Source organism: Lutjanus erythropterus, chromosome 4 (genome assembly GCF_056507025.1).
Source record: "Lutjanus erythropterus isolate fLutEry1 chromosome 4, fLutEry1.hap2, whole genome shotgun sequence".
Classification (NCBI taxonomy): Eukaryota; Metazoa; Chordata; class Actinopteri; order Lutjaniformes; family Lutjanidae; genus Lutjanus; species Lutjanus erythropterus.
In genome coordinates this window covers 1,733,111-1,746,259 of record NC_139320.1, presented here as the reverse complement: position 1 = coordinate 1,746,259, position 13,149 = coordinate 1,733,111, and the positions used below count along the sequence as shown (strand labels likewise).

General features: G+C 40.9%; 1 protein-coding gene across 1 annotated transcript in view; it reads left to right on the top strand.

The window, feature by feature from the left end:
- fat3a (FAT atypical cadherin 3a) overlaps positions 1–13,149 on the top strand; it is a 252,564-nt gene that overhangs the window by 215,549 nt on the left and 23,866 nt on the right. The window contains exons 19-24 of the mRNA XM_084716763.1: positions 4,752–4,895; positions 5,018–5,215; positions 6,944–7,745; positions 10,311–10,445; positions 10,658–10,812; positions 11,673–11,933. Coding sequence (XP_084572889.1) covers positions 4,752–4,895; positions 5,018–5,215; positions 6,944–7,745; positions 10,311–10,445; positions 10,658–10,812; positions 11,673–11,933 — 1,695 coding nt within the window. The remainder of the gene's footprint in view (positions 1–4,751; positions 4,896–5,017; positions 5,216–6,943; positions 7,746–10,310; positions 10,446–10,657; positions 10,813–11,672; positions 11,934–13,149) is intronic.

Here is a 13,149-nt window from a genome sequence, read left to right as displayed (position 1 = left end):
AAAGATAGAAGGCATGAACCCCTGCCTGCCACCCCCCCCCCCCCACACACACACACACATCTTCTGCCTCTTCATCATCTTCTTCTTCTCCTCCACAGTGCTTGAAAACTTCAGATATTCTTCATATTCCTATCATAAAGTATTCATGAATGCGGTCGATGAGCCGTCAGAGCGTGCTCAGAAAAAGAGTGCAGGGGCGTGTGGGGGATCAAAGCTTTTGGCTGATGAAAGTGTGTTTGGGGTTATCACACAGAGAGCAGCAGCTTTCTCTGTGTCAGTGAGTGTGTGTGTCCATTCGTGTGTGTATGTGTTAATACTTAGGTATATGTGTGTGTGTTTACATATGTTTCCTCCTCTCATTTCCATTCTGCTCCTTCTATGTTCTCCGCCCCTGTCTCCCTGCTAAGCAGGTCATAGTTGTTTATTACTGAGTTTTATTTTTTCATATGTCTCAGGCAGCAGAATATTGTTTTGTTGCTGCTTTTGCATTTCTGCTCAGCGTGCTTCATTAGCTCTTTATTATAAAACAATATGGAGAAACAGAAAAATATCCTGCAGCGGGTTCAGGGAACACTGAGCAGCAGCCAAGGGAACAGTTTTCAGACAACCACACACACGAGTACTCTGTTTCTTTCTGTAATATGAAAACTTCCATCCAGTGAGACTATGTCATCATAGAGCACAATTTGGAGGGATCAAAGGCCCCAAACCAATCAAGAAGCCATTATCCACCACTCACAGCTTAGTTTGACACTTATCCAAGTGATTGTAGAAAGGCAATGAAAAGTCAGACTGGATTAGTATCAGTTACTATTGCTTAATATCTGTATCCTATTATGCCAGCTAAAATATTCTAACGTATTCCACCCTAATGATGTTAAATAGCATATTTGGAGGGGTTTGCCACATTAATCCCATAAAGGTAAATCCGTCTGAAACACTGACAATCTGTCTGCTCTATATACCTGCAGTAACTCTTTCCTTTTGGCTGTTTTTGGCCACTTGAGCGCAGTGGTAACAAACTGAATGCAACACTCACATACTGTCACATTTTAACATGTCGCTAAGTTGATTAGCAAACAGATGCTTAATTATTACACATCTTGGAATTGTGGAGCAACATTACCATTCATTTAGAGTGGTGTTTGTGTCCACCTGATGAATGTCAGTCCAATATTTACTCTCTTTATGTTGTGTTTTTGTTCTCTACCAGCTGCAGAGGGAAATGTCCGACTTTACCACTATCTGCTACATGCCCCAGTATGTTCAGCTGGTCTTTAACTGTGTCTTGCCTCTGTTTGTTGCTGAGCAGGTACTGTACAGTGAAGTTTTACAGAGAGGGGACCAGAAAAGTAGAGTCAGTGAAACAATGAGCTAAAACTCACTGTAAAGGTCTATGAAGCCGAGGGGAGCTGCAGATTCTGCTGATGATTCTCTTCAGTTTCATAACTGAACTACCCTGTTCACATTGTTTTTGTTGTTTATACCTGTGAGGCTTGTGCTATCAACCTACATATCAACAGTTTCCTCTGAACAAGCTAGTATTGTTGTTTGTTCTGTCATGCCTGCTTTCAAGTTGCATGTCATGATCCAACAAATGTGCTTGTGTCCTCCTCTGCTAAAGTGGGGAAAAAGCTGAAAGTTGCAAATTTTGCTACTTTTTTATAGCTGCTTGTGAATATTTCCCATTAAAATGTTCCTTGATCCATATGTAGTCTGTATCATTCTACAACACGGGGTTGTTCAGTGCAAGTTTGAGCCTCTTTATGCTACTCACCAGACAAGAATTATATGGATGAAGAAGTAATATGTAAATAACTCTTACTTATGGTTTTGTGTGGAGGATGAAATGAGGAGTCTCACAGGCAGAGGGAAGGGGATACTTCTGTATCTCTTGTCAGACAGCAGCAGGGTGAACAGGCCGTGGATGTGGTGGGTACTGTTTAGTTTCTTTGTTTGTGTTTAGTATCACCTCCCTGATATCACTGATGCTCCGTAAATGGGTACCCATGATGTTCTGGGCAGTTTTAATCACCCACGGTAGAGTTTCCTTTCTTGTGCCTTGCACATGCCATGCCATTTTGTGATGTTTCCAGTCAAGTTGCTTTCTGAGCCTTCTATACCAGGGTGGAGATGTGTGATGTTGATTCCCTGCTCCACCTCAGCTCCACTGATGTAGACATATGTGTGCATCTTTGCCTCCTTTCTCCCAAAAACAACAATCACCTCCTTGGTTTTGCTGATGTTGAGCAGTAGGTTGTTTTAAGTGCACCGCTTTGAAAACCAGCTGATGATGAACGTTACAATAGAATCAGGGGCTGCAGTCATGGGTGTACGGGGTAAACAGAACACACAGTCCTCGGGGGGCTCTGGTGTTGAGCATTAGACTGGAGGAGTTTTGACTGCCAACCCAAACTGTCTGGGGTCTGTTTGTGAGAAAGTCCAGTACCCAGTTACAGAGGGTGGTATTCAGGCCCAGAGTGTTCAGTTTGCCAGTCAGCTTCATTGTTTTGAATGCTGAGCTGAAATCAGCAAACATTCTAATGTGGGTGCTGTTTTTCTTGACTGCAGCTCTTAAACTCAGATATTTCAAATATTTCCAAATAGCTCTGGCAATCCTGCAAAATGGACAAATATAAAACATCCTTATATAGAAACTAATGAGAGACTTTGGGAGGCAGATAAGTGGAGGTGGTACAAAAATGCAATTTTTTTGCCTGTAACTGAAAAGGTTGAACGATAATTCAAGTTTATTACAATCTGGATCTTATTTTCATAGTTTTGTCCATCAACAGACACACTAGGAAGAGAAGAGAATATGGAGGCAAACGATGAAATTATTGTCCACCCACTGTAAACATCCATCAGAGTCTGCAGACTGCTTCAGCGTTGACCTACAGCACTCACTGTAGTTGTGCACACACAGTAGTTTTCCTGTGCAATGAGGGATAATTAGTGACATTCCAAGTGTGCTCTTTCTCAGACCTCCAGATGAAGCAGTTCAGATCATCTGAATAAATTGTTGTTTTGTTTCCAACCTGTCTGGCTGTTTGCTTTTGTTGAACCACTGGATTTTAGTGAAGTCACTGTGTTCCCAGTATAGTTTTATTATAAAGGATTAAAATTATGGCCAAAACTATGACAATAAAACCCAAGTTGTAACTGGAATTGTCCTGTGAAAGAACCAAGTGACCTATTCTGAGCAGAATTTTATGGAGACTGGACTTCTGGCTCCAGCAAGTCAGTGCTTCAGGATTCACAGTAAAACACAACACATTTTTTCCCACAGGATAAATGTAAAAGGGAGACTTCAGAAAAACAGGAAGATGTCATGAAAACCGTCAGACTCCTGAGGGGATAATGCCTTTAGATTTTCATGCTCCTCTGTCTATCCTCTACTGCCATCAACAGGACTTTACATGTTCATTACAAGGAAAGGCTCCAAAGGGTTGTCCACACCAAGGACTGTAACCATAATTATAATTATAACTATAAAAAAAATATTTCTAAAATTGTTCTAACTCAAGTGGATGGAGTCCGAACCACAGCTTTATTGTTGTGGTGTGGACTCTTCCATCCACTTAAAACGGTTCCAGAACTATATTTTTATTTTTATTTTATTTTTATAGTTGGGTGGAATGGTGTGGCAGTGGTTAGCGCTGGTGCCTCACAGCAAGAAGGTTTGAATCCCCCAGCCGGTTGGGTGGCTGGAGAGTTTGTGGCAAGACCTTTCTGTGCAGAGTTTGCATGTTCTCCTCGCATCCGGGTTCTCTCTGGGTACTCTGGCTTCCTCCCACAGTCCAAAGACGTGCATAATAAGTTACTTGGTGCTTCTAAATTGCCCGTAGATGAGAATGTGAATTGGAGCGGTTGTCTGTCTCTATGTGTCAGCCCTGTGTTGGCTGGGATAGACTCCAGCCCCCTGTGACCTGTCAAGGATAAGCAGTTACAGACAATGGATGGATGGGTGGATTTTTGTAGTTCTTGGTGTTGATGGCTCTTAATAGGGGGATAGTTCACCCAAAAATGAAAATTTAGTCATTATCTACTCACCTTCATGCTGATTGAAGGTCAGGTTTAGTTTTTCAGTCCACAAAACAGGAAACCTGTGTGTTGCAGAATCTCCCAAACAATGGAAGTGAATGGTGACCAGCTTTAAAACAACTGGACAGTTCAGACAGTGTACATGTGCATGTGCACGTGGCTCCAAGCCAAGGATCTACAGTGAAGATTCAGGCTAAAAATACGGTGTTAAAAACATTTTTTTAGTCAACTTGGCATGTTGGGACTGTAGGAGACTTGAATTACACCAGACAAGCGGTATGGAGGCATTTTATGTTTTTATTCTGTTATAATAATTTTATTTATATAGCACCTTTAAAAACTGAGTTTACGAAGAGCTTTGACAGGCAAAGCAGAATAGTACAATAGCATGATACCCAGGAGGCAAAATAACAACAGAGGGCCAAACAGCAGGAAGACAATTTAAGCTAAAAGTGAGGTAAAACAAGACACATGCAAAGACACTAAAACATAGAAAAAAAAATACAACACAGTAAAAGAGATGAAAACAGTAAAACTAGAAAAACACGACACTGTTCTATTACCTATCAAGACAGCAGGAACCAAAGCTCTCAGAGACCTTTGGGTGACATCACAGACACTTTGTCCATAATTTGGACTGTACTTGTTTGTTTGTTCGTTTTGTTTCTACATGGTTTTTGTATCTTCCGTTGTGTCTGTCCTTCTAGGTACCCAGCTACTCACTCGTCATCAGAGCTCTGGACAGTGGAATTCCACCCATGTCGTCCACCGTGATGGTCAACATAGATATCTCTGACATAAATGACAACCCGCCCGTCTTCTCCCCAGCCAACCTCACTACTGTCACACAGGTAAACGTTGTTTTTGTGGTGTTAAAAATTAACTGACCGCTCAGTCCTCGTTGAATACACCATCATGTCACAATGTATCTATAAACAGGAAGTTCTTTCTGACGGTGTGTCTCCTCCTCCAGGAAAACAAGCCAATCGGCACCAGCATCATACAGTTGTCCATCACCGATCAGGACTCCTCTCACAATGGCCCACCCTTTGACTTCCGCATCCTGTCAGGAAACGAAGGAGGAGAGTTTGTGCTGGAGAAAGATGGAACACTGGTGGCCAATCAGGTGTTCAGGAGGGACCTGGCAACTGAATATGTGATTCAGATACAGGTAGAGTTAAACTGCTGACTGATCAAGTGTGACTGATGCAGACTAATGCAGACTGGTTCTTTTTAGCATATAATTCTCTTTGTGTCTCCCTGGACAGTATTTTCTTGTTTGTTCCTTGTCAGCTAAAATGGTTTCAGTGTCTTGCAGTAATGTGCTGAGTGTTTGGAGATTTTGAAATGTCTTTTATGGCAGTAATAACTGAAGTTATATATAGGATTTATGTTTTAAATGAAGCTCCCCTTTATTGTGAGAAAGCAGATGAGCAGAGAGGCCAGAGAGGTCCCAAGTCCCAGTTCCCATCAAAGATAGCCACAGATCAGGTGTGAGTCCAACATGTCCCAGGATCTCCAGTCAAATGAAGACAATAAGATCACAAGTGAAGTGGAAGCACTGAGGGATGATGATTTCATCATGAATTGCTTGTGTGTCACTTTGACCTGGGGAACACCATCTGTGTCTGAAAAATGTTTTATGCATGCAGTTTGCTCCCTTTGCTGTCTCTCTTCATCAGACTAAATGAATAAGTATGAGCAGTTAAATGGTTACTTCATGAGCAAAGCAAGCAGTAGTTTTAAAGTATGATATACTGTCTGTATATAGTATTAAACATATTAGCATTAACACAGCATGTGTCAGTTCAGTGGTTCTGTGCTGCACTCTGTGTTGGAAACTAGTAATATCAGCGGCTAGCAAAATTTAAAAAAAGTGAGGTCAAGGATGCTTTGCTCCATCCTGCTGTAGCTTAAGTTACTATTTTGCTATTAACAGAGTCAAGAGGGAGCCAGCAGACCTGGGATCAGCAGCCAACCAGCCTCTTAACAGAATTTGCATAAATAAAAGAAACACATGAGAACAGAATAGAAGTAGTAATTTTACTCTACAAATCTTCCCAAATTTACTCCAAAAATTCTGTGCATTAAAGGGACCAGTGTGTAGGAATTAGTGGCAGTGAAATAGCAGATTGCAACCAACTCACCTGACAAGCATGCAGGAGACACTGACAACTCCCTCTATATGTTCATTAAAGGGATAGTTCACCCAAAATTGACAATTCAGTCATTATCTACTCACCCTCATGCTAATGAAGGGCCAGGTTTATTTTGTTAGTCCACACTGCTGGACTTTCACAGGAAAACAGTGTTGTAGAATCTCCCAAATAATGGAAGTGAATGGTGACCAGTTTTCAAATGTAAAAAAACAACTGGAAAAAAAACATACTGCTCGTCTGGTGTAATCCAAGTCTCCTAAAGTCCCAGCATGCCATTTCCATGCCGTCATATTACACGTACCCAGCTCAGATGATGTGCATGTCCACGTTGAACGTGGTTCCAAGCTAAGGATCTACAGAGAAGATTCAAGCTATAAACATGGTGTAAATAACATTTTTTTCAGTCAACTTGGCATGTTGCGACTTTAGGAGATGAGTAGTATGCAGGCATTTTATGTGTTATTCTGTTCTGTTTTCTTTTGAAACTCCATCAGTGTTTTATTGACTAAAAAACTAAACCTGACCTTCAATCAGAATGAGGGTGAGCAGAAAATGTCCGGAGTGATCAGGTCTGGGTGCAGATCCTTCTAAATGGTACACACTTAACCTTTAACACAGTAAAAGTAACTGATGAACTTCATGACCAAATAAAGATCATTGAGATATTACCTTTCTCCTGTCTTCCTCTCCTTTTCTCTTCTCCTGTCTGTTGTCCGTCCTCCTCCTCCTCTTCCTCGCAGGTGACAGACTCAGGGAAGCCTCGTCTGTCCTCATCAACCACACTGACAGTCAGAGTGATTGAAGAGAGTCTCCACCGCCCTGTTGCGTTGCCATTAGAAGTTCATATCGTCACTATGGAGGATGAGTTTCCTGGCGGTGTGATTGGCCAGCTGCATGCCACCGACGCCGACCCTTATGATGCGCTGACCTTTGGTCATGCACCTCCAGCCCAGCGCAGTCTGTTTAAGATAAGTCCTCGTGACGGCAAGATCATCGCCCTGGGAGGGTTAGACGCAGGAAGGTACTCCCTGAACGCCAGTGTTAGTGACGGACGCTTTGCTGTGCCTGTGCCTGTGAGCGTGCATGTGGAGCAGGCGACACCAGAGATGCTGCGTGAGGCAGTGACCGTCCGCTTTGAGAGTGTGGCACCACAAGACTTTGTGGCGTTGCACCTGAAGAGCGTGTTGAAGGTGCTCCAGCAGGCCGCTGCCTCACAGCAGCAGGACACGGTACATCTGCTCAGTCTGCAGCCAGTCGGTGGGACGCAGCAGCTGGACATGCTCATCGCTGTGGAAATGGCAGGAGATGGGTACTACAAGGCGGCCTACCTCACACAGAAACTGAGTGCGTCCCGGCGGCAGCTGGAGGAGGTCCTCAGGGTGTCAGCGATCCTGGATAAGAACTGCTCAGGGCTGGAGTGTCGCGGGGCGCAGTGTGAACAGAGCATCATCCTAGACTCCCACAACCTGGCTACATACAGCACGCCACGGGTCAGCTTCGTGTCGCCACGCTTCCACCGCACCTCACGCTGTACCTGTAACGGTGAGTGACATCTTTTAAAGGTGGCCAGGCAGCAGTTTGACCAAGTTGTTGAGTGTGTTCAGGAATAGAGGGACAATGTGAAACATGTTTCACTTGTTTCATTTCATATGTCTACATAAGAACAGTGTTTAAAAAAAACAAAAAAACTATTTATTGTTTTTTTTTTTTAGTAGCCTTTAACAAACAGCATTTCCCATAAGCCTGAGACCTTTGTGGGCTAAACATCACAAGCAGTCGTATCTATAATAGCAGCAGGGCAGAGAAAGTTTTTCAACAGCAGATATTATAGCTAGAAAACTGGAGCACTTTTAGTTTAGTCGAGTTTTATGGATGTGGATGAAACAGGTCAGAGCAGCCACACCACTCTGAACAACAGGAAAAACTCACACTTACAACTCTTCTGCAGACTCAGTGTATAAAGATAGAGCTGGCAGTAGCAGCGCTGCAGTAGCAACACTGTCTGTGTGGTCATCACATGCTTGCGAGCCACAGCAGTTCAGCGAGGTGTGCATTATGATTGTGCGTTATGATTGTGCGTTATGATGACTTGTGAATTTTCATGCACACAATGTAATCAGAGTTTTTCTTTCTAAAAGTCAGTTTCAATTTCTTATCAAGTGCTGTAGATGATGAATATGGATATGGAACGTTAACCACAGGAACACACTTCATTTTCTCAGAGTGACTGAAGAAATGCTTAATGAAAAATTGAACTGAGTTACAAAACCTACTACAGTGGCACAGAGGCCAGCTCAGATGTGACGTCATGATTCCTAAAATCTAAAAACTAAGATGATCAACCTACGGTCTGTTCAAGTTTTGGTAGCTTCATGGTGTTTGCTGGTAAACACACAATTGAGCTGGACCTTCCAGATGTGGTCTTAACAATTTTATTTAGGGCTGAACAATTAATTGTAACATATAAATATTTTGAAAATCGTAACATGGTGCAATATCCAAATCACTGATGCTGCAACTTTGTGATTAAGGAAAAATGTGTGACAAACAGTGATATGATGAAGTACTGTGATGCTGAAGAGATGTCCTGGCCTTTAAATCTTGTTCTCCAGATGTAAGAAAACAAACAACGTTTGTTTGATAAAGACAACAAATGTCACGTCATCATCTTTATCATTTTTTCTGTGAAAATGAAAGGCATTAATTACCAAAGTTGTGACTCATATCACAATTGCAATATCTGTCAAAATACTTTTTTTTGCATATTGTTCAGCCCTAATTTCATGCATAAATGCACCATGAGCTGCCAAGTGTGTGTTGTGTGTGTGTGTATGTGTGTGTAGTCAAATGCATTTGGCACCGCATACTGAAGAAAATGAATGTGACAGATTTAGTTATATGTCAGTATCATTGCAGCACATTACTTTTGCGACTTGTAACACCATGGATGAAATGCTTGAAATAGAAAGTTGGCAAGTATCCCATGTCCCAAAATACAGTCCGTGTTTGGTGCATGAATGCCAAGTGTAATACTGACATATTTCACCTACAAAGTACACTGTGTGTTGTTGATGAAATGCTGGCTAAGAGTCACTAACATGCATGAAATACTGGATAAGGTTGATGAAATTTCCTTTCAACTGTGTAACGTAGTGATGTAATGTGAGTAGTAATGATAATTTTGACAACTGAATTATAGTATTAATAAAGACATGCGTATTAAACCGGGGGTCAGCAACCTGCAGCTCTTAAGCCCCTCTCCCGTGGAAATGAATAACAGTTATTTTATTTTATTATTTTAATTTTTAATTTTCATTCATCATTGTTGTAGGTCTACACTGTAAAAATAAAAAAGTTGAGAAAGCTCAAGGCAATGTATAGCAACAGATTTTTGTATTTTGAACCCAACTCAAATTCTTTAGTTTTGAAAAAGTTTTACTGACTACAATTTTTTTGTTGAGGTAATTTAGTTTTCTTCTTTAGATTGATTTCAATGTTTTGGTTTTAACCCCCAACCCCCCCAAAAAAATCAGTCTCCTTTTTCCTTTGAAAATAATGTTGTGGGACTTATTCAGATATATATACAGGGAAATTTCATATCCAGATTTTCCCATTTAACATAACCATGGCATATTCTGTGTCTGTTAACAATACTTCATGGAACTTAAAGGAAAAGTTTTAATATTTTGACAACTAAAATGTGCGTCATAGGCCATGTCTATGGCTTGGTACATTTTCCTCTAAATTTTGGCAGTAGGTTTTTGCTATTGATGCTAAACAAAAATGTAAAAATCTTCAGGGAAAAATGATAATAGTTGTGGCTTCAGACAGATTTTTCTTCTTTATTTGGGCAAAAATGGCTCTTTTGATTGTTAAGGCAGCAGACCCCTGGATTTTACCAAAAAAAGTTGGAAATCTTCCAATTAATTAAATATGTTCATACTGTATTCATGCATATACCAGAAGTACTTGCAAAAAAATTCATCCCTAAACCATGTTCTCACTTAAAGACTTGAAAGTGACATATTTCTTTCACTGTGTGTGTGTGTGTGTGTGTGTGTGTGTGTGTGTGTGTGTGTGTGTGTGTGTGTGTGTGTGTGTCTCCAGATGCCAGCTGTGCGGTTCTGTCAGAGCAGTGTGAGGAGCAGCCGTGTCCAGCAGACATGCAGTGTGTTTCCATTGAGGCCACCAGAGGGCGCTATGCATGCCAGTGTCCACCAGGGAAACTTGGAGAGTGTGCAGGTGTGTGTGAGGAATACAAAGGAAACACACAGAGCTCACAAGTCTGTGTGAAGATATTTGATGTATAAAAATAATACAACTTGTAAATAAAATATGACCACGATATGTTTGCATTGCTCTGGAATTTGACTGGAATGTATGTGTGTGTGTGTGTGTGTGTGTGTGTGTGTGTGTGTGTGTGTGTGTGTGTGTGTGTGTGTGTGTGTGCACAGGCCACTCCTCTCTGAGTTTCTCAGGTAACAGCTACATCAAGTACAGACTGTCTGACCGGTTGCAGATGGAGCTCAAGCTCAGCCTAAGGATCAGAACACTGCAGAGCAGAGGAATCATCATGTACACACACACTGAACCCTGCACTGTGCTCAAGGTACACACACACACACACACACACACACAGCTGCTACTCTATGGGCTGAATATATTAAAGAACAAACAGACTGAGGGAAATTAAGGAAAAATGTTCTTACAATACTTCGACATGCTCCATGTGCAACACCAATTCCAAAGTAGGTGGAATGATGTGTAAAACATAAATAAAAGAGAATAGATGACTTTTTTTAATCTATATTCAATTAAATACAGTACAAAGACAAGATAGTTGATGCTCAAACAGATTAATTTTATTGTTGTTTTTAAAATACACTCATTCTGAATTTAATGCCTTCAACTGTTCCAAAAAAGTTGGTGCAGGAGCATGTTTAACACTGTGATACATCACATGTCCACAGTGTGTCTTGGTGTTTTCTCACTGAAAAAAGCAGGGACGTCTCTGAAAAAGACGTCGTCTGGATGGCAGCATATGTTGCTCCAAAACCTCTATGTACCTTTCAGCATTAATGGCCTTCACAGATGTGACAGTTACCCATAATGCCATGGGCAATAACACACCTCCACACCATCACAGCTTCTGTCTGTTGAAGTTAGTGCTGGTAACAATCTGGATGGTCCTTTTCCTCTTTAGCCTGGAGGACAAGACGTCCATGATTAGTGAAAACAGTCTGAAATGTGGACTCGTCAGACCACAGCACACTTTTCCACTTTGTGTCAGTCCATCTCAGATGAGCTCAGGTCCAGAGAAGTCTGCAGTGTTTCTGGATGTTGTTGATATATGTCTTTCTCTTTGCATGGTAGAGTATTTTTGGGGGGTTGTATATCATATATATTTATATGTTATATTTAGATATTTACACATGCACGGTCTTCTTTTGTGTGTGTGTGTGTGAGCAGTTGGAGGAGGGGAAGCTGTGGTTCCAGCTGGCCTGTGGCCTTGGCGATAGTGCAGGAGGTGGAGGTGGAGGCGGGGACAGCCCTGACATGTTGGGGATCTCTGGTCGTCGTATCAATGACGGCAGCTGGCATACTGTGGCTCTGGAGCTGAACCGTAACTTCAGCAGCCTGGCGCTGGATGACAGCTATGTGGAGCGACGCCGTGGACCTCCATTCATGCGGCCATTTGCCCCGGACAGAACCATCTACTTTGGAGCTCTGGTCAGTTCATGAGTAGTGTTACCATGTGGTAATGGTAGGGCTCCTCAGCTTTTGGGTATCCGGAAAACATCAACATTTAATTACTGTATAGTTCTCTGTCAGGTAGCATGATAGCCACTAGTCAGAAGTTGAATGCTGTAAATATATGGAGGAATTCTGAGAAAATGGGCTGTTAGAAGATCATTTAAGTTGTATTACTAAAGTTGATATTCTTTTAAAAGATGCTGGAGCTCCCTGTAATAAAGACGCAAATAAACACCACGTTAACAGTGGTTAGTGCATTAACAATACAGCAGACGTTCACATTGAATTTATAATTCTCTTCTCTTTACATAAGTGTGGAAAACACAATAAGAAATTTCATCATGCTATAATTTTGTATTTGCTATATTCATTTAAACAGTAACTAAAAATACAAATTGAATGATATTGGCCTGCAGAAGAAGAGAAAGTAGATTGACTGAAAAGTAAACTGAAATAAAATATGGAAAACACTGATGGTAATAATAATAATAATAATAATAATAATAATAATAATAATAATAAGAAGAAGAAGAAGAAGAAGAAGAAGAAGAAGAAGAAAATCATTTTTTCTTAGCTATCATTTGGAGGTGATAAATGACATTCATTCTGGTTTTTCCTTCCAAAAGAAATCATATTAAAATGGGGTTAAAAGTCTAGTGTGTCAGGATCCGTTGTCAAAATATAGCAGAAATGTTTATAATATTTATACATATCTTTTCATGAGTGTATAATCACCTAAAAATAAGAATCCTTGTATTTTCATTATCTTAGAATCTTTACCTTTATACCTACAGAGGGAGCAGCTCCTCTCACACGGAGTCAACCATATTTAACAGCCATGTTTCAACAGACAAACCAAACACTGACTCCAGATGCATTCTTTCCTGTTTTAAATGAGTTCCGTGGCTACTTTTGGTCCTCCTACAAGCTTGGAAGGAGGGAGTAAGATGAGGAGGTTGAAAGCTGTCCACTAGATGGCATCAAATCCTACACATTGGTCTTTTAAACAGTTGAACTGTGGCTGTAATGTTCACTGGAATGTTGAAGTAAAAAATCTACCACTACATAGTACCTGTAATCTAAGAGTTACATCATGTTCAATACATTTTCTTTTTTCTTCAAACTTAAAAGAACATTTAAAGCTGTTCATATTTACCAGTTTACTCCTTAATGTATTGTACATACAGTAAAA